Source organism: Anas platyrhynchos, chromosome 17 (genome assembly GCF_047663525.1).
Source record: "Anas platyrhynchos isolate ZD024472 breed Pekin duck chromosome 17, IASCAAS_PekinDuck_T2T, whole genome shotgun sequence".
In the NCBI taxonomy this organism is placed as follows: Eukaryota; Metazoa; Chordata; class Aves; order Anseriformes; family Anatidae; genus Anas; species Anas platyrhynchos.
Window position 1 is genome coordinate 2,282,071 of NC_092603.1, and position 25,379 is coordinate 2,307,449.

Sequence of the window (25,379 nt, forward strand, 5' to 3'; positions counted from 1 at the left end):
CGGGCGCGGCCGCTCGCAAAACCCGGAGCTGGATCCGCGGACCGGAGCCAGTCCCATAAATACAGGGGGGGGAACAAGGAGAGGCGGGGACGGCGTTTTGGGGTGAAAAACGGCTTTATTGGCAACCGTGGAGTCCGGGGGTCCGTCTTCGGTGTCACTGCGATTTCTGTGGGGAGCGGGGGGGGGGCGGGTGAGGATGGGGGGGGGATATAGGGACGGGGGGGGGGCGCTGGGGGCCCCTGGGGACGGGGACGTTACCTTGGGGGTCCTGGGGGCGCGGGGCTGTGGGGAGAGAGAGAGGGACATGGGGACACTGCGGGGACATGGGGACACTGGGGGACATTGGGGGTATTGGGGGGCGTGGGGGGATGTGGGGACATTGGGGGACATTGGGGGCATTGGGGACACTGGGGGGCGTGGGGACATTGGGGGGCGTGGGGGGATGTGGGGGGATGTGAGGACATTGGGGGACACTGGGGGGATGTGGGGACACTGGGGGATATTGGGGGGACATGGGGACATTGGGGACATTGAGGGGACTTGGGGACATTGGCGGGACATGGGGGGACGTGGGGGACATGGGGTCATTGGGGGGATGTGTGGACATTGAGGGACATTGGGGGCATTGGGGGGATGTGGGGACATTGGGGACATTGGAGGGCATGGGGGGACGTGAGGACATTGGGGACATTGAGGGGACTTGGGGACATTGGGGACATTGGGGGGATGTGGGGACATTGGGGACAATGGGGGACATGGGGACACTGGGGGGTGTGGGGGGATGTGGGGACACTAGGGGGACATTGGGGGGATGTGGGGACATGGGAAGGGGTGGGGACATGGGGATATGGGGACATTGGGGACATTGGGGACATTGGGGGGACATGGGGACATGGGGACATTGGGGGACATTGGGGGGACTTGGGGACATTGGGACATGGGGGATATTGGGAAATGGGGGATATGGGGACATAGGACAGGGTGGGGACATGGGGACATTGGGGGGACGTGGGGGAACGTGGGGGGACAGGGGGACATCGAGGGGTGCAGGGGGCCAGGAGGGGACATGGGGACAGGGCTGTCACTCACGGGCAGGGCTCAGGCAGCGCACGAGGCCGCAGAGGGCGACGGCCACCAGGAAGAGCCCCAGAGCGTCCTCCAGGGAGGGACCCTCGGAGCCTGCGGGGACAGGGACAGGACGGGGACAGCCTCAGTGTCCCCTGGTGTCCCCAACCCCGGTTCCAACATCCCCCGGTGTCCCCAGCCCCAGTCCCAGTGTCCCCAACCCTGATCCCGATGTCCCTTTGACACTCCCATACAAGGTCCCAATGTCCCTCAGTGTCCCCTACCCCGGTCCCTATGTCCCTTGGTGTCCCCAACCCTGATCCCAATGTCCCTTAGACCCTCCCAACCCCAGTCCCAATGTCCCCAGCCCCAGTCCCAGTCCCCCTCAGTGTCCCCAACCCCAGACCCAATGTCCCTTGTTGTCCCCAGCCCTGGTCCCGATGTCCCTTAGACCCTCCCAACCCAGTCCCAATGTCCCCTGGTGCCCCCAACCCCAGTCCCAGTGTCCCCTAACCCAGTCCCAATGTCCCTTAGTGTCCTTAACCCTTGTCCCCATATCCTAGATGTCCCCTCAGCACCTCCCATCCATGCCCCTCAGTGTCCCCAACCCCAGTCTCAATGTCCCCCAGTGTCCCCAACCCTGATCCCAGTGTCCCTTAGACCCTCCCAACCCTGGTCCCAATGTCCGTCAATGTCCCCAGCCCAGTCCCAATGTCCCTGGTGTCCCCAACCCCAGTCCCAGTGTCCCCCAGTGTCCCCAGCCCTGATCCCAATGTCCCTTAGACCCTCCCAACCCAGTCCCAATGTCCCCAGGTGTCCCCAACCCCAATCCCAATATCCCTTTGACACTCCCATACAAGGTCCCAATGTCCCCTGGTGTCCCCAACCCTGGTCCCAGTGTCCCTCAGTGTCCCCAACCTTGATCTCAATGTCCCTTAGACCCTCCCAGCCCCAGTCCCAATGTCCCGTGGTGTCCCCAACCCTGATCCCAATGTCCCTTTGACACTCCCATACAAGGTCCCAATGTCCCTCAATGTCCCCTACCCCAGTCCCAATGTCCCCTGGTGTCCCCAACCTTGATCCCAATGTCCCTTAGACCCGCCCAACCCCAGTCCCAACATCCCCTGGTGTCCCCAACCCCAATCCCAATGTTCCTTAGCCCGGTCCCAATGTCCCCCAGTGTCCCCAACCCCAGTCCCAATGTCCCTTGGTGTCCCCAACCCTGATCCCAACGTCCCCTGGTGTCCCCAACCCCAATCCCAATGTCCCTTACCCCCTCCCAACCCTAGACCCAACGTCCCCAAGTGTCCCCAACCCACATCCCGATGTCCCCCCCCTACCCGCCAGCTGTAGCTGGACGGTGGCGCGCAGCGGGGCGTCGAGCGCCGGGTGGGTGACAACGCAGGTGTAGACGTCCCCGTGGTTTTGGGGTCGGGCGGGGGGCAGCACCGTCCCCACGCTGCGGCTGTAGGTGCCATCGGGTCCCTGCCGGTGGCCCGAGCTCCAGGTGTCGGCCACCGGGGCCGATGTCCCCGAGCCCGCGGCGCGGCGCCACCAGGTCACCGCCGCGTCCAGGGGGTAGAAGCCGGCCACGTGGCACCGCAGCTCCGCCGCCGCCCCGGGGCCACCACCAGCGGCCGGGGGGACAGCGTCACCTTGGGGGGCTCTGGGGGACACGGGGAAGGGGGTGGGTCCGGTACGGCCCCGTATGGACCGGTCCGATCCCCTATATGGGTGCTGGGGGGGGCTGGTGCCTGATTCCGTTCCCATATGGGGTCTTATAGGGGATTATGGACCAGTCCCATATAGCCCATATGGCCCCATCGGGTATGGCTCAGCCCCATATAACCTATATGGACCAGTCCCTTCCCCTATATGGGTGCTGGGGGAAGCTGGTGCCCGATCCCATTTCCCCCATGGGGTCTTATAGGGGATAACGGACTGGTCCCATACAGCCCATATGGTCTGGTCTGATATGGCTCAGCCCCCATATAGCACTTATGGACCGGTCCTTTCCCCTATATGGGTGGTGGTGGGGGCTGGTGCCTGATTCCATTCCCATATGGGGTCTTATAGGGGATTATGGACCGGTCCCATATAGCCCATGTAGCCCCATCGGGTATGGCTCAACCCCATATAACCCCTATAACCCATTCCGTTCCCCTATACATGCACTGGGGGATGCTGGCACCCACTCCCCCTCCCATAATGGACCTATAGGTGTAACGACCGGTACCATACACCCTATACAGCCTGGTCCAATATGCATTATAACCCCTATAACCTGTTCCAACCCCCTATATGTGAATTAGGGGACGCCGACACCCACCCCTACACACATTATAGAACCCATAGGTGCCATGACCAGTCCCATATACCCTATATGGCCTGGTCCAATATACCCTATAACCCTTATAACCTGCTCCTACAGCCTATATACCAATTAGGGGATGCCAGCACCCCCCCTACACTCACTATAGGACCTGTAGATGTAACGACCAGTCCCATACACCCTATACAGCCCGGTCCAATATACCTTATAACCCCTATAACCTGCTCCACCTCCAAATATACCTATTAGGGGAAGCCAGCACCCACCCCTACACACCCTACAGGACCCATAGGTTTAACGACCGGTCCCATACACCCTATATGGCCCACTCCAATATACCTTATAACCCCTATAACCTGTTCCAACCTCCCATACATGCATTAGGGGATGCCGGCACCCACCCCTACACACCCTACAGGACCCATAGGTTTAACGACCGGTCCCATACACCCCATATGGCCTGGTCCAATATACCTTATAACCCTATAACCTGCTCCTACAGCCTATATACCAATTAGGGGATGCCGGCACCCACCCCTGCACACACTATAGAACCTGTAGGTGTAACGACCAGTCCCATACACCCTATATGGCCCGGTCCAATACACCTTATAACCCCTATAACCTGCTCCTACACCCTATATACCAACTAGGGGATGCCAGCACCCACCCCTACGCACCCTACAGGACCCATAGGTTTAACGACCGGTCCCATACACCCTATATAGCCCGGTCCAATATACCCTATAACCCTTATAACGTGCTCCTACACCCTATATACCAATTAGGGGATGCCGGCACCCACCCCTGCACACACTATAGGACCTGTAGGTGTAACGACCGGTCCCATACACCCTATACGGCCCGGTCCAATATACTTTTTAACCCCTATAACCTGCTCCACCTCCAAATATACCAACTTGGGGATGCCAGCACCCACCCCTACACTCACTATAGGACCCATAGGTTTAACGACTGGTCCCATACGCCCTATATGGCCCAGTCCAATATACCTTAGAACCCTATAACCTGCTCCTATATCCTATATACCTATTAGGGGATGCCAGCACCCACCCCTACGCTCACTATAGGACCCATAGGTTTAACGACCGGTCCCATACGCCCTATATGACCCGGTCCAATATACCTTATAACCCCTATAACCTGTTCCAACCTCCCATACATGCATTAGGGGATGCTGGCACCCACCCCTACACACCCTACAGGACCCATAAGTGTAACAACCGGTCCCATACACCCTATATAGCCTGGTCCAATATACCTTATAACCCCTATAACCTCCTCCACCCCATACATACATATTAGGGGATGCTGGCACCCACCCCTACACACCCTATAGAACCCATAGGTGCCACAACTGGTCCCATACACCCTATATGGCCCGGTCCAATATACCTTATAACCCCTATAACCTGCTCCACCTCCAAATATACCTATTAGGGGAAGCCAGCACCCACCCCTACGTTCCCTATAGAACCCATACGTGTAACGACCGGTCCCATACACCCTATATGGCCCGGTCCAATATACCTTATAACCCCTATAACCTGCTCCTACACCCTATATACCAATTAAGGGATGCCAGCACCCACCCCTATGCCCACTATAGGACCCATAGGTTTTAACGACCAGTCCCATACACCCTATATGGCCCGGGGCAGGGGGCGTTACGCACCGAGGACCTGGAGCTGCAGCAGCTGCTGCGCGTGGCCGTGGGGCAGGAAGACGGAGCAGAAGTAGGTGCCCTCGTGGGCCACCTCCAGGCGGGGCAGGCGCAGGGTGACGGCCGTGGCCCCCTCCCCGTCCCCCCCCGGGGGTCCCAGCAGCAGCTCGGCCCCGGGGGTGGCGCGGGGGGCGCGGGCGGTGGCGCTGTCGTAGGCCAGGAGCACGCGGCCGGCCCCCCGGTGCTGCTGCCTCCACTCCAGGGCGAAGGGGCCCGGGGGGGCCGCGAAGGCGCAGTGCAGGTCCACGGCCCCCCCGGGCGCCCCCGCACCTCGGGCGTGCGGGTGAGCACCGCCAGCGCCGCTGCAGGGACACGGATTTGGGGGGGGGGGGCACAGGGAGGATTTGGGGTGTGTGGGGGGGATTTGGGGTGTGGGGGGGACGTGGGGAGGACATGGGGGGGTCGTGGGGACATGGGGGGGAAAATGGGGACGCAGGGGGGATGTGGGGACACGGGGGGGGGACACGGGGAGGATCTGGGGTTTGGGGGGGATTTGGGGTGTGGGGGGGATTTGGGGTGGGGGGGGCATGGGGGGAAATGGGGACATGGGGGGACGGGGGACACAGGGGGGACATGGGGGATGTGGGGGGAGTTGGGGGGACATGGGGACGTGGGGGGAGTCAGGGGGGGATGTGGGGACACGGGGACATGGGGGGATGGGGCATGGGGGGGGACGTGGGGGGACACGGGGGGGTCGTGGGGACATGGGGGGACATGGGGATATGGGCGGGACATGGGGGGGTCATGGGGACATGGAGGGGGACATAGGGACATTGGGGGGGGACATGGGGAATATGGGGGATGTGGGGGGGCGTCGGGGGGACGTGGGGCCACGGGGGGGGCCACGGGGTCACTTTGGGGTCACGGGGTCGCAGAGGGGACACATGGGGAGACGCAATGGGGACATCGGGGACGCTTTGGGGGGGATTTTTTTTTGGGGGGGGGGGTCCCGGGGATGTGGGGACACAGGGGACATGGGGGGGGGGGTCCTTGGGGGACGCCCTTACCGGTGACTGCGGTGGCCCCGGGGGGGCCGGGCTGTCCCCTGCAGCAGCGCGGTGACGCCGTAGGTGGGGGTCCGCAGGGTGGCCAGCCACCACGACCCCCCCATTTCGGGGGGGCTGCGGCCGTCGGGGTGCAGGGCGCGGGCCCAGGGCGCCGAGCCGGAGTGGGGGGCGTGGGGCTGAGCTCGCAGGTGGGGGGCACCCAGGGGGGGCCCCAAATCCGCTCCAGGGGGCCCCAGGGGTCTGTGGGGAAGTGGAGGGGGGGGCAGAAGGGTGCTGACCCCATGTGGGGGGCAGGAGGGGGGGGGCGTGCCCCCTTTTGTGACCCCCCCCCCCCATGCTGTGGGTGATGGGGACACCAGGGGGCAATGGGGGGGGGGGCCTTGGGGACATGGGGGTGATGGGGGGGGGCTCAGGGTGTTGGGGGGGGTGATGGGGACCTCAGGGTGCCCCTAGGAAAGGGGGGGGGCACCTTGGGGATATGGGGGGGGGCGATGACAATGTGGGGGGGGTCACAGTGACCTCGGGGTGCCCTGGAATTTGGGGGGCGCAGGGAGGGACACGGAGACCCTGGGGACATGGGAGGGGGGATGGGGACATGGGGGGGGGGGGCAGTGACAATGAGGGGGGTGACGGGACCTCAGGGAGCCCTGGAAAATTTGGGGGGGGGACGACAGGGGTCCTTGGGGACATGGGGGGGGGGGGCATGGGTCATGGGGGGTGATGGGGACCTCGGGGAGCCCCTGAGGACATGTGGGGGGGGATGGGGACATGGGGGGGGGGCAGTGACAATGGGGGGGGGCAGGGACACTGAGGTCATCGATGGGGGGGTCTCGGGGGGGTCTTGGGGGGTCCCCCCCACACCTACCGGTGACATCGAAGGTGGTGTTGGGGTCAAGGCCGTGCTCGGGGGGGGTCCCCCGGGGTCCCCTCCCCATCCTGAGCAGGGCAGGGCGCTGGGTCACAGCCCCAGGCAGCGCCCCCCCGGCCCCCCCCCGGCTCCAGCAGGGTGCAGGGCAGCGGGGGGGGGGTCCCCACTTCGGCCGCCCCCGACGGCACCAAGCAGAGCCCTGCGGGGGGGAGGGGGGGGGACAGAGCCTCAGCAGGGGGTGGGGGTGAGATCGGGGGGGGGGGTCAGGGGTCGGGGGGGGGGCTGGGGGGGGGCATTTTTAGGGGGGGGGGCCGGTCTCACCCGCCAGCAGCAGCACCGCGCACCCGGCCATGGCCTTGGCGCTGCTTTCACTTTCACTTTCGCTTTCCCCTGGCCACGCCCCCTTTAAGCCACACCCCTTTAGGCCACGCCCCTCCCTTTAAGCCCCTCCCCATTTAAGCCCCTCCCCCTCCCCTTTAAGCCCCGCCCACCCCCCAGCATGAGGCCGGAGGCGGCAGGACCGGTAAATATTTATAGACGTTAAAAAAAAACAAACAAAAAAAACACAAATTTGACTCAAAATACAAAAAAAATGGGGACAGGGGGAGGGGCACGGTCCCCACCCCCACCCCCGGTACCGGGGTGACAACGGGGGGGGGGGGGTGACAACGGGGCCAGGTCCCAGCTCGGCACCGGGCGCTTACACACACAGCCGGGGGACGCGCGCGGGGGCACCCATGGGTGCCCCCCAAGGGACCCAGGGTGGGGGGCAATGGGGTGGCCCCAAGGGGTCCTGGGTGCCCCCAAATAGGTCCCAAATGGGTCCTGGGTGCCCCCAGTGGGATGGGGACGGGGTGTCCCGGATGGCACCCATGGGACTCGGGTCCCCAGAAGCACCCCAGGGTGTCCACGCCGAGACCCCCACCCCATGGGGTCCGGGTGTCCAGGATGGGACCAGGCGGACCCCGGGGACCCCAAAACTGTGCCTGGGGTGGGTCGGACGCTGTTTTGGGTGTGCTGAGACCCCCTTTGGGGACCTGGGACCCCCCTTGGGGTCCTGGCACCCCCCCCGGGGACCCGGCACACCCCTTAGGGACTTGGCACTCCCCTTAGGGTCCTGGCACCCCCCTCAGGGTCTTGGTACCCCCCTTAGGGACCCAATACCCCCCTTGGGGACCTGACACCCCCCTTAGGGACTTGGCACCCCCCTTAAGGACCCAGGACCCCCCTTTGGGATCTGGTATCCCCCTCAGGGACCCGGTACCTGCTTTGGGGACCCAGGACCCCCCTTAGGACTTGGCACCCCCCTCAGGGACCCAGGACCCTATTTGGGGACCTGGCACCCCCCTTAGGGACTTGGCACCCCCCTTGGGGACCTGGCACCCCCTTTGGGGACCCAGGACCCCCCTTAGAGACCTAATACCCCCCTTGGGGTCCTGGCACCCCCCTCAGGGACCTTGTATCCCCGTCAGGGACCCAGGACCCTGTTTAGGGACTTGGCACCCCCCTTAGGGACTTGGCACCCCCCTTGGGGTCCTGGCAACCCCCTTAGGGACCCAGGACCCCATTTTGGGACCCAGGACCCCCTTTAGGGACTTGGCACCCCCCTTGGGGACCTGGCACCCCATTTGGGGACCTGGCAACCCCGTTAGGGACCCAGGACCCCTTTTAGGGACTTGGCACCCCCTTTAGGGACCCAGCACCCCATTTGGGTACCCAGCACCCCCCCATCCCCACCCACCCCCCTCCTCACGCCTTCCCCCCGGCGAACACCCCCTCCGCACGGGGCGACCCGGCCACCGGCTCCTCCCTGGGGCCCCCCCATTCCCCTTGCGACCCCGCCGCCGCCGCCGCCGCCTCCTTGCGGGGGGCCGCACCGGGGAGGAGGAGGAAGAGGAGGAGGAAGAGGAGGATGAGGATGGGGAGGGGGCTGCAGCACCCCCCCGGCCAGGCGGTGCCGGCGCTCGCAGTGCCCCTTGTGCCGCACGAAGCTGTCGCGCCACATGAACTTCTTGGCGCAGGCGGCGCACTGGTAGGGCTTGAGGCCCGTGTGGGTCTTCATGTGCTCGGTGAGGTGGTGCTTCATCTTGAACTTCTTGGCGCACACCGGGCAGCCGAAGGGCCGCAGGTTCAGGTGCATGTTGACGTGCCGGTCCCGCATGCTCTTGTGCGAGAAGGCCTTGCCGCAGTGGCACAGGAAGATTTTGGGGCCGTCGGGGGCCGACGCCGCCTCGGCCAGGTGCACGGCGCCGTGCTCGGCCACCACCGACGGTGGCGGCGCCGGGAACACCAAAATTTGGTTGCCCTGCATGTCCATGGGGAGCAGCGAGCGCGGCGCCAAGCCCCCCGTCCCCCCGGCGTCCTCCAGCGCCTCGTAGGGCGAGGGGAAATCCTCGGAGGACTCGCAGAAGTTCACCTGCTCCTCCTCCAGCTTTGTCGATGATGATGAAGGAGGAGGAGGAGGAGGAGGGGGGTGCGATGAAGGCCCCTCGGGTCTCGCCGGGCCCTCCACCGGGTCCTCGTCCTCCTCGCAGGTCAGCACCAGGTCCTCCTGCAGCCACTCCTGCTTGACGTAGACCCACTGCTTGTGGGGCACGATGCTGGGCTGCACGTAGAGGGGCCGCCGGGCGGCTTCACCATCCTCTTCCTCACCCTCCAGCGCCTCACCCCCGCCGCCCCCGCCCAAATTTTTCCCCCCGCCACGCGCCGGGGGGCACTTGTGGGGCTCCTCGGCCGCCTCGCGGGGGCTGAAGTAGTTGGAGCTGCTGGGGGACTGGTTCTCACTGGTGCGGCCAGAGTGGGCGCGCAGCGAGGATGATGATGAGGATGACGACGATGACGACGATGATGAAGATGAGGACGATGAGGGCGCGGCGCGGCCCTCCTTGAGCAGCTCGGTGCACTTGTCCACGATGTGCCACATCTGCAGGACGCTGCCCACCGTCAGCAGGTTGACGATGTCCCCCGGGGCCATGGCCAAGCGGCCGGTGTAGGCCGAGCCCAGGACGGTCTCGAAGGCGCCGGGGTCCATGACGCTGGGCAGGACGATGGAGGTGACGTTCTTCAGCAGCACCTGGTCGTGGAAGTAGGGCGAGGAGGCGGCCAGCACGGCGCGGTGGGCGCGGAAGACGCGGCCCTGCAGGTGGATGGAGATGTCGCAGAGCTTCCCTTCCACCCGCTGCTGGTTCAGCTTGGCCAGGAGGGCGCTGGGGATTTCGGGGAAGTCCACGTGTAGGAGCCCCCCGCCCCCGGTACCGGTACTGGTACCGGTCCCGATCCCGGTCCCGATCCCGGTCCCGCCGCCGCCGCACGAGGCCTCCATGGCGCTGCCCCGGCGGCGACGCTCCTGTGGGGGACGGGAGTTAGAGGGGGTGGGAGAGGGGGGGCTCTGCCCCATGGATCCCCTATAGGCCCTACAGCTCCCCTATAGACCCCACAGCTCCCCTATAGGCCCCCCACCCTATAGGCCCCACAGCTCCCCTATAGGCTCTCCAGTTCCCTATAGGCCCTACATCTCTCCTATAGCCCCCCCAGTTCCCCTATAGGCCCCACACCTTCTCTATAGGCCCCCACCCTACAAGCCTCATGGCTCCCCTATAGGCTCCCCAGTTCCCCTATAGGCCCCATGGTTTCCCTATAGGCCCCACACCTCATCTATAGGCGCCATGGCTCCCCTACAGGCCCCCCAGTTCCCCTATAGGCCCCATGGCTCCTCTATAGCCCCCCCAAAAAACCCTAATAGGCCCCACAGCTCCTCTATAGGCCCCTCAGTTCCCCTATAGGCCCCCCACCCTATAGGCCCTACGCCTCCCCTGTAGGCCCCACGGCTCCCCTACAGGCCCTACATCTCCCCTATAGGCCCCACGCCTCCCCCATAGGCCCCTCACCTCCCCTATAGGCCCTACATCTCCCCTATAGGCCCCATGGCTTCTCTATAGCCCCCCCGAAAAACCCTAATAGGCCCCACAGCTCCTCTATAGGCCCCCCACATCCCCTATAGGCCCTACATCTCCCCTATAGGCCCCACGCTTCCCCTATAGTCCCCTCCACACACACCCCATAGGCCCCACACCTTCCCTATAGGCCCCACAGACCCCCATAGGCCCCACACCCCCCTATAGGTCTCATACAGCCCCTATAAGCTCCACACCCTCCCTACAGGCCCCCCAGTCTGCCCCAGCCCCTACACACACCCCCGGTACCCCATACAGCCCCTATGCCCCTACACACCCTGCACACACCCCCTATAGGCTCCCTACCCGAGCACCCCACAGAGCCCCCAGGCCCTATATGGCCCAGGCACCTGCCCTGACCCAGCCCCTACACACCCCCCACCCCCTATACCCCCAGCCCCTATATCCCTTGGCCCCTATAGCCCCCATACCCCCATGCCCCCAGCCCCTATATGCTCCCCATACCCCCAGCCCCTATAACAACCCCCCCAGCCCCCTATAGCCCCTATAAGCCCCCAGCCCCTATAGCACCCTATAGCCCCTATACCCCCAGCCCCTATAGCCCCCATACCTCTATCCCTACCCCCCAGCCCCTATAGCCCCCTATAAGCCCCAATACGCCCCCAGCCCCCCAAACAGCCCCCTTATAGCCCCCATACCCTATAACCCCTATATGCCCCCCAGCCCCTATACCCCCCTATACACCCCCATTCCTCCAGCCCCTATAACAGCCCCTACAGCCCCCTCTAGGCACTATAGGCCCCCAGCCCCCAAAACAGCCCCCCTATATCCCATATACCCCCAGCCCCTAGAGCCCCCATACCCCTGTCCCTAGCCCCCCAGCCCCTACAGCCCCTATAGCCCCTATACACCCCTATACCCCCAGCCCCTATAACAGCCCCCTATAACCCCTATAGGCCCCCAGCTCCTATAGCCCCCTATAAGCCCTGATACCCCCAGCCCCTATAACAGCCCCCTATAACCCCTATAGGCCCCCTATAGCCCCCAGCCCCTATAGCCCATATACCCCCAGCCCTTATAACCCCCCACCTAGGCCCCCAGCCCCTATAGTCCCCTATAAGCCCCTCTACACGCCCCCAGCCCCCTATAGCCCCCATACCCCTGTCCCTACCCCCCAGCCCCTACAGCCCCTATAACCCCAGAGCCCCTATACCCCCTATACGCCCCCACCCCCCCCAGCCCCTTATAGCCCCCTGTACACCCCCAGCCCCTATAGCTCCCTACAGCCCCCTATACCCCCAGCCCCTAGAACAGCCCATACGCGCCCCCAGCCCCTATAGGGCCCTATAGCCCCTATACCCCCAGCCCCTATAGCCCCCATACCCCTGTCCCTACACCCCCAGCCCCTTATAGCCCCTTACAGCCCCCCCTATAGCCCCCAGCCCCTACAGCCCCCTATACGCCCCCAGCCCCTATAGGGCCCTACAGCCCCCCTATATCCCATATACCCCCAGCCCCTATACACCCCCATACCCCTGTCCCTACATCCCCATACCCTATACCCCCCTATAAGCCCCCATACCCCCAGCCCCTACAGCCCCCTATAAGCCCCCAGCCCCCCAAACACCCCCCCATACCCCATATACCCCCAGCCCCTATAACCCCCCCTATACCCCCTATACTCCCCCAAACACCCCCCCACAGCCCCCATACCCCTATCCCTCCCCCCCCAGCCCCCTATACCCCCCCATACTCCCCTATACCCCCCATACCCTATACCCCCTACACGCCCCCACCCCCCTACAGCCCCCCTATACCCCCCCAGCCCCTATAACCCCCCCTATACCCCCTATACCCCCCCAAACACCCCCCCACAGCCCCCCTACCCCTGTCCCTCCCCCCCCAGCCCCCCATAACCCCCCCATACCCCCCCAATCCCCTATAACCCCCCCATACCCCCTATACCCCCCCATATCCCCCCCCACCCCCTCCCCCTCCCCTCCCCGCGCCCCCCCAGCCCCTCCCCTCCCCCCCCTTTGGCCCCGCCCCCTTTTTAGCCCCGCCCCCTTCCCCCCTTCCCCTCCCCCCCCCCCTCCCCCTCACCCGCGCTGGGCTCCGGGGCTCAGGGCGCCGCCGCCGCCATCTTGGCGCTCCCCCGCCGCCCCCCCCCGCGGCCCCGCCCCGCCCCCGCCCGCCTTAAAGCGGCCGCGCCCCCCGCCCCCCCCCCCACCACGCAGCGCCCGCCGCGGCCCCTTTAAATCCGCCCGGCCCCGCCCCCTAGCGGGGGAAAAGGGGCGGGGGCCGCGCAGGCGCGCGGGGGGGGCGGGGCGGGCTCTTAAAGGGACCAGTAACAAAACGGAGCTTTATTGGGGGCGGGGCTAAAGGGGAAGGGGGCGGGGCTAAAAGGGGAAAGGGGCGGGGCCAATGCGGGAGGGGGCGGGGCTAATCCGAGTCCGACAGCACGATGATCTCCTCGGGGTCGCACTGCGTCGCCACGCTGGTCTGGGGGGGGGGGGGGCACAAATTAGGGACCTCCCCCAAAATTAGGGACCCCCCCCAAAAAAATAGGGACCCCCCCAAATTAGGGACCCCCCCTCCCAAATTAGGGACCCCCCAAAAAATTAGGGACCCCCCAAAAAAATTAGGGACCCCCCCAAAAAATAGGGACCCCCCCCTCCCAAATTAGGGACCCCCCAAATTAGGGACGACCCCCCCCCCCAAATTAGGGACCCCCCCCAAAGTAGGGCCCCCCCCCCAAATTGGGGACCACCCCCAAAATAGGGATCCCCCAAATTAGCCCCCCCCCAAATTAGGGACCCCACAAATTAGGGACCCCTCCCCCAAAACAGAGACACCCCCCAAATTAGGGAGCACCCCCAAATTAGAGACACCCCCCCAAAATTAGGGAGCCCTCCAAAAATTAGGGACCCCCCCTCCCAAATTAGGGAGCCCCCAAATTAGGGGTGACCCCCCCCGAATTAGGGCCCCCCCCAAATTGGGGACCACCCCCCAAAATAGGGACCCCCCCAAAAAACTAGGGACCCCCCAAAAATTAGGGACCCCCCCAAATTAGGGACCACCCCCGAATTAAGGACCCCTCCCCCCAAAATTAGGGCCCCCCCCCAAAGTAGGGCCCCCCCCCCAAATTGGGGACCACCCCCAAAATAGGGACCCCCCAAATTAGCCTCCCCCCAAATTAGGGACACCCCCAAATTAGGGAGCATCCCCAAATTAGGGACCCCCTCAAAAATTAGGGCTCCCCCCCCAAATTGGGGACCACCCCCTAAATTAGGGACCCCCCCCAAAAAAAATAGGGACCCCCCCAAAAATTAGGACCCCCCCCCTCCCAAATTAGGGAACCCCCAAATTAGGGACGACCCCCCCGAATTAGGGACCCCTCCCAAATTAGGGACCACCCCAAAATTAGGGACCCCCCCAAAAAATAGGGGACCCCCCCCAAAAAATAGGGACCCCTCCCAAAAAATAGGGACCCCCCCCCCAAATTAGGGACCCCCACTCCCAAATTAGGGACCCCCCAAATTAGGGACGACCCCCCCCCCCCGAATTAGGGACCCCTCCCCAAATTAGGGACCTCCCCCCAAATTAGGGACCCCCCCAAAAATTAGGGACCCCCCCAAATTAGGGACCACCCCCGAATTAAGGGCCCCTCCCCCCCAAAATTAGGGACCACCCCAAAGTAGGGCCCCCCCCCCAAATTGGGGACCACCCCCCAAAATAGGGACCCCCCAAATTAGCCCCCCCCCAAATTAGGGACACCCCCAAATTAGGGACCCCTCCCCCAAAATAGAGACACCCCCCAAATTAGGGAGCATCCCCAAATTAGGGACCCCCCAAAAATTAGGGACCCCCCCTCCCAAATTAGGAAGCCCCCAAATTAGGGATGACCCCCCCCCCGAATTAGGGCCCTCCCCCAAATTGGGGACCACCCCCCAAAATAGGGACCCCTCCCAAAATTAGGGACCCCCCCCCCAAATTAAGGACCCCCCCAAGATAGGACAGGGACCCCCCCCACAAATTAGGGAACCCCCATGGCCCCCCCAAAATAGCAAAGGGACCCCCCCAAATTAGGGACCCCTCCCCAAATCAGGAACACCGTCTAAATTAGGGACCCCCCCCCCAATTAGGCCCCTTCCCCAAATTAGAGCCCCCCCACTCATATCAGGGACCCCCCCCAATAGGGCTCCCCCCCAAATTAGCCCCCCCCTCAAATTAGCCCCCCCCCCCACAAAGGGAACCCCCCCAGGATACAATGGGGACCCCACCCCAAAGCAGGGACCCCCCCCAAATATTGTGACCCCCCCCCGACTAGGATGAGGACCCCCCCCAAAATAGGGCCCCCCCCCCCGGACACCCCAAGGGAACACAAGGAGCCCTCAGGACCCCCCCCAAAATTAGAGACCCCCCCAGGACACAACAGGGACCCCCCCGGGGTGGGGGGGGGATGGGCCAGGTGCCCCCCCCTCCCCAAAAGAAGCACGAAGCCCCCCCAGACCCAACGGGGACCCCCGGTGTCGGCACAAAGACCCCCCCAGGTACACGGGACCCCCCCCCCCCAAATATTTGCCCCCCCCCCAGGTACACAGGACCCCCCCTCAGGTACATGCCCCCCCCCCCCCCCAAATATTTGGCCCCCCCCAGGTACAGGGCCCCCCCCCCAGATACTCAGGACCCCCCCCCAAATATTTGCCCCCCCCCAGTTACACAGGACCCCCCCTCAGGTACATGGGACCCCCCCCCCAAATATTTGGGCCCCCCCCAGGTACTCAGGACCCCCCCCCAAATATTTGCCCCCCTCCCCCCCCAGGTACAGGACCCCCTCCCAGATACTGAGGACCCCCCCCCCCAGATACTCAGTACCCCCCCCAAATATTTGGGCCCCTACCCCACATACATGGGACCCCCCCCCAAATATTTGACCCCCCCCCAAAAAAAATTTGCCCCCCCCCCAGGTATTCAGGACCCCTCCCCCCAAATATTTGACCCCCCCCCCTCAGGTACATGGGACCCCCCCCCCCAAATATTTGGGACCCCCCCCAAGTACTCAGGACCCCCCCCAAATATTTGCCCCCCCCAGGTACAGGACCCCTCCCCCCAGATACTGAGGACCCCCCCCCCCCAGATACTCAGTACCCCCCCCCAAATATTTGGGCCCCTACCCCACATACATGGGACCCCCCCCCAAATATTTGACCCCCCCCCAAAAAAATTTGCCCCCCCCAAGGTACTCAGGACCCCCCGCCCCCAAATATTTGCCCCCCCCCCAGGTACATGGGACCCCCCCCAGGTACATGGGACCCCCCCCCAAATATTTGCCCCCCCCCCCAGCTACTCAGGGCCCCCCCCCCCCCCCCCAAAAAAAATATTTGCCCCCCCCCTCACCTTGCACGTTTTGGGTGGGGGGCGCCGGGGGCTGCCCTGGGAGCTGCTGACCAGGTCTCGGCCGGGGGAATCGGCGCGGGTGGAGTCGGGGAGGGGGCTGCGCCGCGACCCCCCCACCTCGCCCCCCCCCCGATCCTCCTCCTCCTCCTCCTCTTCTTCCAGGCTGGGGGGGGCGCAGGGGCTGGGGGGGCCGGGGGGGTGGCCACCAGGAGCCGGCTGCGCTTGCGGGGGGGCGGGGAGGGGGGCTCGGAGCCCCCGTTGAAGCTGGTGGAGGTGATGGCGCCCCCCCCGCCCCCCCCCATGAACCCCCCCCCCACCGCCGTTCTCCAAAAGCCGGGGGCTGCCCCCCCCCGGGGGGGGTCTTTTTTGAGGGGGGGGCGCCCGAGTCCAGAGCTGGGGGGGGGCGGCGAGAGTCCGGGAAGCCTCCGGTGGGGGGGGGTGGGGGGGGGAAGGGGGCGGCGGTGGAGGGGGGGGGGTGGCCTCCGAAGGCTCCGGGGATGGGGGGGGGGCGGCGGCGGCGGCTTGGGGGGGCTCGGAGGGGGCGGGGGGCGGCGGGGGGGGGTCCCCGGGGGGGTCTCGCCGGGCTCCAGGGGCAGCGCCTCGATCTCCAGGACGAAGAGGTCGTGCGGCGCCGCCCCCCCCCCCTCCTCTTCCTCCTCCTCTTCCTCCTCTTCCTCCTCCTTCCTGGGGGTGCCGGCACTGCGGGGGGGGGCAGGGGGGGGTCAGGAGTCCTCGTGTCCCCCCCCCGTGTCCCTGTGTCCCCCCCGTGTCCCCCCCTCGCGTCCCCGTCCCCCCCCCCGTGGCACCCACCCTGCGTGGCTCTGCCTCCTTCCTCCTCCTCTTCCTCCTCTTCCTCCCCGCGGCCCTTGCGGGGTTGCGGCGCGGCGTCGGCTTCCGAGGAGCCTTCCTCGTCCTCCTCCTCCTCCTCTTCCTCCTCTTCTTCCTCTTCCTCCTCCTCTTCCTCTTCTTCCTCCTCCTCCTCGTCTTCCTCATCCGATTCCTCCTCCTCCTCTTCCTCGCGGCTCTTCCCCGCGGCGCCCCCGGGGCTCTGGAGGATGGGGAGTGAGGGTGGGCTCGGCCCAGCCCCATCCCCAATCCCCATCCCTATCCAAAATCCCAATCCCTATCCCTATTCCCATCCCCAATCCCATCCCAATCCCAATCCCAATCCCTTTCCCCATCCCCAATCCCAATCTCAATCCCATTCCCCATCCCCAATCCCAATCCCTTTCCCCATCCCCAATCCCATCCCCAATTCCCAACCCAAATCCCTTCCCCATCCCTGTTCCCATCCCCAATCCCATCCCCATCCCCAATCCCAATCCCCATTCCTGATCCCAATCCCAATCCCTTTCCCATCCCCTACCCCAATCCCTTTCCCAATCCCAATCCCATCCCCAACCCTGATACCATCCCCATCCCCAATACCAATCCCTTTCCCCATCCCCAATCCCAATCCCATTCCAATCCCCAATCCCAATCCCATCCCCATCCCCAACCTCCCATCCCAATCCCAAACCCAATCCCATCCCCAACCCCATTCCCAATCCCAACCCCATCCCCAATCTTTTTTCCCATTCCCCATCCCCATTCCCCATTCCCATTCCCAATCCCCATCCCCATTCCCCATCCCAACCCCAATCCCAATCCCTTTCCCCATCCCCAATCCCTCTTTCCTGTCCCCTTTCCCCATTCCCATCCCAATCCCCATTCCCTATCCCAATCCCAATCCCATTCCAATCCCCAACCCCAACCCCATCCCCAATCCAATCCCATCCCCATCCCAATTCCAATCCCAATCCCTTTCCCTATTCCCAACCCCAACCCCATCCCCATCCCCAATTCCAATCCCATCCCCATCCCAATCCCAACCCCAATCCCTTTCCCCATCCCCATCCCCAATCCCATCCCCAACCCCCAATCCCAACCCCTTTCCCCATCCCCAACCCCAATCCCAATCCCTTTCCCCAACCCCAATCCCAATCCCATTCCCAATCCCCATTCCCATTCCCAATCCCTCTTCCCTCTCCCCTTCCCCATTCCCATCCCCATTCCCTATCCCAATCCCAATCCATTCCAATCCCCAACCCCAACCCCAATCCCAACCCCATCCCCAATCCAATCCCATCCCCAACTCCAATTCCAATCCCAATCCCTTTCCCTATTCCCAACCCCATCCCCATTCCCAATCCCATCCCATCCCCATCCCAATCCCAACCCCAATCCCTTTCCCATCCTGAACCCCAATCCCATCCTCATCCCCAACCCCCAATCCCAATCCCAACCCCAATCCCAATCCCTTTCCCCATCCCCATTCCCAATCCCATCCCAATTTCCAATCCCAATCCCATCCCCAACCCCAATCCCAATCCCAACCCCATCCCATTCCCCACCCCCAATCCCAATCCCTTTCCCCATCCCCAACCCCAATCGCAATCCCCATCCCCATCCCCAATCCCATTCCCAATCCCCAATCCCAATCCCTTTCCTCAACCCCAATCCCAATCCCTTTCCCAATCCCAACCCAATCCCATTCCTAATCCCAATCCATGCCAATCCCATTCCTAATCCATCCCATCCAATCCAACCCAATCCATACCAATCCATCCCATCCCAACCCAATCCATACCCATCCAATCCCTTTCCATCCCATTCCAATCCATTCCATTCCAATCCAATCCATCCCATCCATTCCCACCCAACCCATTCCATTGCATTCCATTCCATCCCAACCCCAACCCCATCCATTCCCATCCCAATCCCGAACCCTTTCCATCCCAACCCAATCCAATCCCATCCCATCCAATCCAACCCAATCCCTTTCCCATCCGCAACCCATCCCATCCCATCCCCAACCCCCATCCCAACCCCAATCCCAATCCCTTTCCCATCCCATTCCATGCCCAATTCCCAATCCCAATCCATCCCCAACCCCAATCCCAATCCAGACCCATCCCATTCCCACCCCAACCCCATCCCATCCCATCCCAATCCCATCCCCATTCCCCATCCCAACCCCAACCTCATCCCCAATCCCCAATCCCAATCCCTTTCCCCATCCCCAATCCCATCCCCATCCCCAACCCCAATTCCAATCCCTTTCCCTATTCCCAACCCCATCCCATCCCCAATTCCAATCCCATCCCCATCCCAATCCCAACCCCAATCCCTTTCCCCATCCCCAACCCCAATCCCAACCCCAATCCCAATCCCAATCCCACCCCCACCCCCACCCCCCAACCCCCACCCACCGCTGCCGGCTCCGGCGCTCCCCCGGGCGGCTCCCCCGGCGCCCGCCCGGCGCCGCGCAGCCGCTGCCCGCCCGCGCTCCTCCTCCTCGCTCTCGTCCTGCAGCTGGGCGTAGTGCGCGATCACCCCGTCCACCGCGTCAGGGCCACCGTGCGGTTCTTCCGCAGCCGCTTGGCCAGCTCCGGGTCCACCAGCGCCGGGTCCGTGCCTGCGGCGCGGTGGGGGGCGCCGTGAGGTCTGGCAGCCCTAAAAGCTCCGTCACGTCTCCAGGAGCTCCATCACCCCCTGAGCAGGTCCCATGGTGTCCCCAGGAACTCCATGACGTCCCCAGGAGCTCCATCATCCCCTGGCCCAGTGATGTCCCCAAGAGCTCCACAACATCTCCAGGGGCTCCACCACATCTCCAGGAGCTCCATCACCCCTTTGAGCAGGTCCATGGCGTCCCAGGAGCTCCATCATCTCTCCACCAGCTCCATCACGCCCCCAGGAGCCCCATGATGTCCCCAGGAACCCCACGACGTCCCCAGGGGCTCCATCACATCTCCAGGAGCTCCATCAGCCCCTTGACCAGGTCCATTACACCTTCCCAAGCCCCATGACATCCCCAGGAGCTCCATCATCACCCTTGAGCAGCTCCATCATCCACAATTCTCCAGGAGCTCCATCATCCCTTGAGCAGGTCCATGACGTCTCCAGGAGCTCCATCACCCCCCTACCAGCTCCACGACGTCCCCGAACTGCCTCAGTGTCTCCACAGCTCCCATTACCCCTTGACCAGCTAATCACGCCCCCAGGAGCCCATGATGTCCCAAGTCCCCAACGGTCCCGAGCTGCCCCAGGGCCACTATCAGCCTCTGCCGACCAGGGTTTAATTGAACCTCCAGGAGAGACCCATGACATCCCCAGGAAACTGTGTCCACCTCCACCAGCTCCACCACATCTCCAAAGTCACCCTGTCCAGGTCCATCTCTGGCGTCCCCAGCACGTCTCCACCAGCTCCATCACTTCCCAGAAGCTCCATCATCACCCTGACAGCTCCATCACGTTCCCAGGAACTCCATCACCTGTGCCCAGCTCCATCACATCTCCAGGAGCTCCATGACGTCCCAGGAGCTCCATCACCTCTCCAACAGCTCCATCACACTGCCAGGAGCTCCATGGCCCCGCCTCATTCCATGGGCCCCAGGAGATCAGCTCTCATGCCCCCAGGAGCTCCATAGTCTCCAGGAGCTCCAGGGCTCTCGCCCCTCCACCAGCTCTGCCATCCTTCTGTGAGCTCCAGCACCCGTCCGTGAGCTCGGTAGCCCACCTATGAGCTCCACCATCCTTCTACAAGCTCCATCACCCCTCCACCAGCTCCACCACCTCTCCATGAGCTCTGTCACCCCTTCAACGAGCTCCATCAGCCTTCACTAGCTCCATGAGCTCATCAAACGCTTCATCGAGCTCTCTCACCTCTCTACAAGATGTCACCTCTCTACTAGCTCCATCACCCCTCTATGAGCTCTGTTCACTTCTCTACGAGCTCCTTCACATCTCCATGAGCTCCGTCACCCCTCCAAGAGCTCCATCATCCCTCCTGAGCTCTGTCACCCTTCTATGAGCTCTGTCACCCCTCTATGAGCTCCATCAACCTCACGTGAGCTCCATCACCCTCACGAGCTCCATCATCCCTTCCTGAGCTCTGTCACCCCTCTATGAGCTCCATCACCTTCACGAGCTCCATCATCCCTTCATGAGCTCCATCACTCCTCTATGGGCTCTGTCACCCTTCTACAAGTTCCATCCTCTCTACAAGCTCCTTCACCCCTCTATGAGCTCCACCACCCTTCTACGAGCTCTGTCACCCCTATCTGAATTCCGTCACCCTACCACAAGCTCCGTGACCCCTATACAAGCTCTGTCACCCTTGACGAGCTCTATTCCATGAGCTCCATCACTCTACTACAAGCTCCAATCCTTCTACAAGCTCCACCCCTATGAGTTATCTGCACCTCTCTATGAGCTCCATCAATCTTCATGAGCTCCATCAATCCTTCATGTGCTCCATTACCCCTCTACAAGCTCCATCACCCCTCCACGAGCTCCACCACCCTTTACGAGCTCCGTCACCCCTCTATGAGCTCTGTCACCCCTTCATGAGCTCCATCACCCATCTACAAGCTCCATCACCCCTCCATGAGCTCCACCACCCCTCTAGGAGGCTCCGCCACCCTTCTACGAGCTCCATCCTCTCTCTACAAGCTCCACCACCCCTCCATGAGCTCCGTCACCCCTCTATGAGCTCCATCAGTCCTATACAAGCTCTGTCACCCCTTCACAAGCTCCATCACCCCTTCATGAGCTCCATCACCACTCTACAAGCTCTGCCACCCCTTCACAAGCTCCATCACCCCTCTATAAGCTCCATCCTCTCTCTACAAGCTCCACCACCCCTCCAGGAGCTCCACCACCCCTCCAGGAGCTCCGCCACCCCCTCCACCATCCCCATGGCCCCCTCACCCGGCCGGTACTGATCCGTCAGGTGGCTGCCGAAGTTGTGAGCGGTCGAGGTCACGCTCCTGCAGGCGGTTGCCCACCTCGCGGAAGGCGACCTGGGCCATGCTCTCCATCTGGCGCCGGGCGAGCCCAGGCTGTGCCGGGCGCTGGCCTGGATCACCTTGAGGATGTTGTCGGTGTAGTCGGGGAAGGCCTCGGGGCGGATAGTGAAGCGCTCGATGCGCCGGTTGACCTCGGGGTAGCGGTTGGCGTGGCGATGCGCTGCTCGATCACGCGGCCGGTCAGGCTGTTGCACTGCTTGAGCTCGCAGAGGCGCTGGAAGATGCGCATCATCTTGCGCTTCAGCCGGCTTCTCCTCCAGGTAGCTCGAGTAGCTGTCGCTGTCCAGCTCGGCCAGGTGCAGCTCCCGCTCCTGCAGACGCCGGTGTTCGCCGTGTAAGCCCGCAGCAGCTCCTGCAGGTAGCGGATGACACTCTCGGAGCCGGTGGGGGCGGCCGGGGGCGGCGGTGGCAGCGGTGGTGGTGCTGGGCTCGGCGGCGTTCGGGCGTCGGAAGGCGCGTCGGCGTCGGGGCGGGCGGCGCGGAGGCCAAGGGGGACTTGCGCAGGGTGTGGGCCTTGAGGACGGTGCAGAGCTCGTTGATGTAGCGTAGAACCTTGTTGCGGCGCGCCCGCACGCGGGCCCAGCGGCAGACGGCCGCGTGCGCAGCTCGGCCGAGGCCAAGAAGTGCGGGCTGGCCTTCTGGTGGCGGCCCGACAGGAAGGGGATGACCTGAGGGTGCTCCTCCGTCAGTTGGGTGCAGGAGCTTCCAGGGAGACTGAGGGGATGGAGAGGACGAGGTGACGCGGGGGAATGCGGGGACATGGAGGCGCAAAGGGGGACGCGGGGGCTGCGGGGAGAACGTTGAGGTGACAAGGAGACATGGGATGGAGAGGTTGAGGTGACATGGGGGTGTCAACGGGGATGGAGAGGTTGAGGTGACAAGGAGGTGTCGACATGGGGTGGAGAAATTGAGGTGGTGGAATGGGGATGGAGAGGTTGAGGGTACAAACGGTCAACATGGGATGGAAGTATGGAGTAACGGAATGGAACGGAATGGAGAATCCAGTGGCATGGAAATGTGAGGTGACGTGAGGAGGTGTGGACACGGGATGGAGATGTTGAGGTGACAAGAGGGGTCGACGTGGGGATGGAGAGTGTTGAGGTGACATGGGGGTGTGTAAACAGGGATGGAGACGTTGAGGTGACAAAGAGTTCTCAAGGTGGCATGGAGACGTTGAGGTGACAAGAATGTCAACATGGATAGGGACACTGAGGTGACAAAGAGTATGTCAAGGTGGTTGAGGTGACATGGAGGTGTCAACAGGGATGGAGACGTTGTGAGGTGACACGGAGACAATGAGCAATCATGGAGGAAGTGGCGAGAGGTGGCATGGACAGTTGAGGTGACAAGGAGGTGTCAACGGGGATGGAGACGTAGAGGGTACAAGAACATGTCAACATGGAATGGAGACGTTGAGGTGACAAGATGTCAACAGGGATGGAGAAAATGATGTGACAGGGGATGCAAGGGATGGAGACATAGAGGTGACAGAACAGGTCAACATGGGATGGAGACGTTGAGGTGACAGAACAGGTGAGACATTGTGATGGAGACGTTGAGGTGACACGGAGACAATGAGCAAATGTGGAGGTGCCAAGGTGGCATGGAGATGTTGAGGTGACAAGATGAACAGGGATGGAGAAATTGAGGTGACATGGGGATCTGAACGGGAATGGAGAGTTTTGAAGGTGTGAGGGGGCACGGAGACATGGGATGGAGAGGTTGAGGTGACAAGATGTCAACATGGATTAGGGACACTGAGGTGACAAAGAGTTGTCAAGGTGGTTGAGGTGACATGGAGGTGTCAACAGGGATGGAGACGTTGAGGTGACACGGAGACAATGAGCAATCATGGAGGTGCTGAGGTGGCATGGAGAAGTTGAGGTGACAAGGAGGTGTCAACGGAGATGGAGACATTGAGGTGACAAGAACAGGTGAACATGGGATGGAGACACTGAGGTGACACGGAGCCAATGAGAAAATGTGGAGGTGCCAAGATGACATGGAGATGTTGAGGTGATAAGGAGGTGTCAACATGGGATGGAGATGTTGAGGTGACATGGGGGTGTGGACAGGGGATGGAGACGTTGAGGTGACAGAAGAACTTGTCAAGGTGGCATGGAGACGTAGAGATGACGATGTCAACGTGGGATGGAGACACTGAGGTGACATGGAGACATGAACGTCAGTAGGACGGAAATGTTGGTGGCATGGAGACACGAGATGACAAGGAGATGTCAACGGGGATGGAGATATCGGGGTGACAAAAACTGTCAAGGTGGCATGGAAACAATGAGGTGACAAGGAGATGTCAACAGGGATGGAGATGTTGAGGTGACGTGGAGGTGCCAAGGTGGCATGGAGACAAGGAGGTGACAAGATGTCAACGCGGATGGAAACCACGAGGTGACAAAAGAGTTGTCACAGTGGCATGGAGAACGTTTTGAGGTGACAAGAAGGTGTAACCAGGATGGTGACGTTGAAGTGACAAAGAGGTGGCGTGGAGACACCGAGGTGACACGGGGACACCAAAGCACGACGGAACCATCCAGGAGAGATGGAGGTGCTGATGTGAGGTGGTGACACCGAGGTGACACGGTCCAGAAGAACTTAGACCCGTGTGACACGGAGGTGACACTGAGAGGGGTGGGGACACTTTGGGGGGGGTCCGCGGGGGGGCCGGGAGCAGGGAAGTGGTCGAGACAGCAGCAGGGACAGCGAGGACACGGGATTGCGAAACGTCCCCGGGGACCCCAAGGAGACATGGAGGAGGGACATGGGGACAGCGGGAGGAGACGTCCCCATCACCCCACCCCACCCCAAGGCACAGCAGGGCAGGGGGACCCCAAAAATGGGAAGGGGGGAGGGGACACAGAAGACCTCCCCATGGGGACCAGAAGAGAACCACCCAGGGGGGACACCCCACCCAGAGGGGGCCAGTGGGTGCCCCCCCACCACCCCAAAAAAAAAGGACCCAGGCACTCACCTCAGCGAAGGGCTCGTTCTCCGCCTTGAAGCCGCCCCCCCGGGCCTTGCCCCGCTATGGGGGGGCTCCGGGCTGCCGGGGGGCCCCCCCCCCTCGTTGGGTTGGGAGGGGGGGGGTTTCTAGGAGGGGGGGGGAGGGGGGGGAAGGGGTCGGGGAGCTGCTGGGGGGGGCGGCGGTGGAGGGGGGGGGGCTCCGGGACCCCCTCGTCCTCGTC

The 25,379-nt window shown here is 63.0% G+C and overlaps 3 protein-coding genes across 3 annotated transcripts; all 3 read right to left on the reverse strand.

Moving 5' to 3' along the window:
* Positions 1 to 154: 154 nt before the first annotated feature.
* Positions 155 to 7,368, reverse strand: TAPBP (TAP binding protein). The gene is given in 11 exon segments (XM_072024751.1): positions 155 to 282; positions 1,090 to 1,179; positions 2,406 to 2,681; positions 2,684 to 2,731; positions 5,094 to 5,387; positions 5,390 to 5,443; positions 6,156 to 6,317; positions 6,320 to 6,388; positions 7,014 to 7,123; positions 7,125 to 7,215; positions 7,338 to 7,368. Coding segments are annotated over 11 exon segments (1,353 nt in total).
* Positions 7,369 to 7,534: 166 nt separating this feature from the next.
* Positions 7,535 to 13,174, reverse strand: ZBTB22 (zinc finger and BTB domain containing 22). The gene is made up of 2 exons (XM_072024759.1): positions 13,034 to 13,174; positions 7,535 to 10,362 (listed from the first exon to the last, which is right to left on the reverse strand). Exon 2 carries the CDS (start codon positions 10,336 to 10,338, stop codon positions 8,665 to 8,667), a length of 1,674 nt encoding a protein of 557 aa, XP_071880860.1. The 5' UTR covers positions 10,339 to 10,362; positions 13,034 to 13,174; the 3' UTR covers positions 7,535 to 8,664.
* Positions 13,175 to 13,293: 119 nt separating this feature from the next.
* Positions 13,294 to 22,940, reverse strand: DAXX (death domain associated protein). Its single transcript, XM_072024753.1, is given in 15 exon segments — positions 13,294 to 13,432; positions 16,331 to 16,669; positions 16,671 to 17,029; positions 17,141 to 17,378; positions 19,582 to 19,590; positions 19,640 to 19,713; positions 19,716 to 19,787; positions 22,082 to 22,125; positions 22,127 to 22,199; positions 22,202 to 22,333; positions 22,336 to 22,429; positions 22,431 to 22,504; positions 22,507 to 22,669; positions 22,672 to 22,760; positions 22,763 to 22,940. Coding segments are annotated over 15 exon segments (1,998 nt in total). The 3' UTR covers positions 13,294 to 13,372.
* Between the last annotated feature and the right edge of the window lie 2,439 nt (positions 22,941 to 25,379).

Bases quoted from the DNA above. Each gene is read 5' to 3' on its own strand.
- ZBTB22 (XM_072024759.1), bottom strand. From the start codon at position 10,338: ATGGAGGCCTCGTGCGGCGGCGGCGGGACCGGGATCGGGACCGGGATC.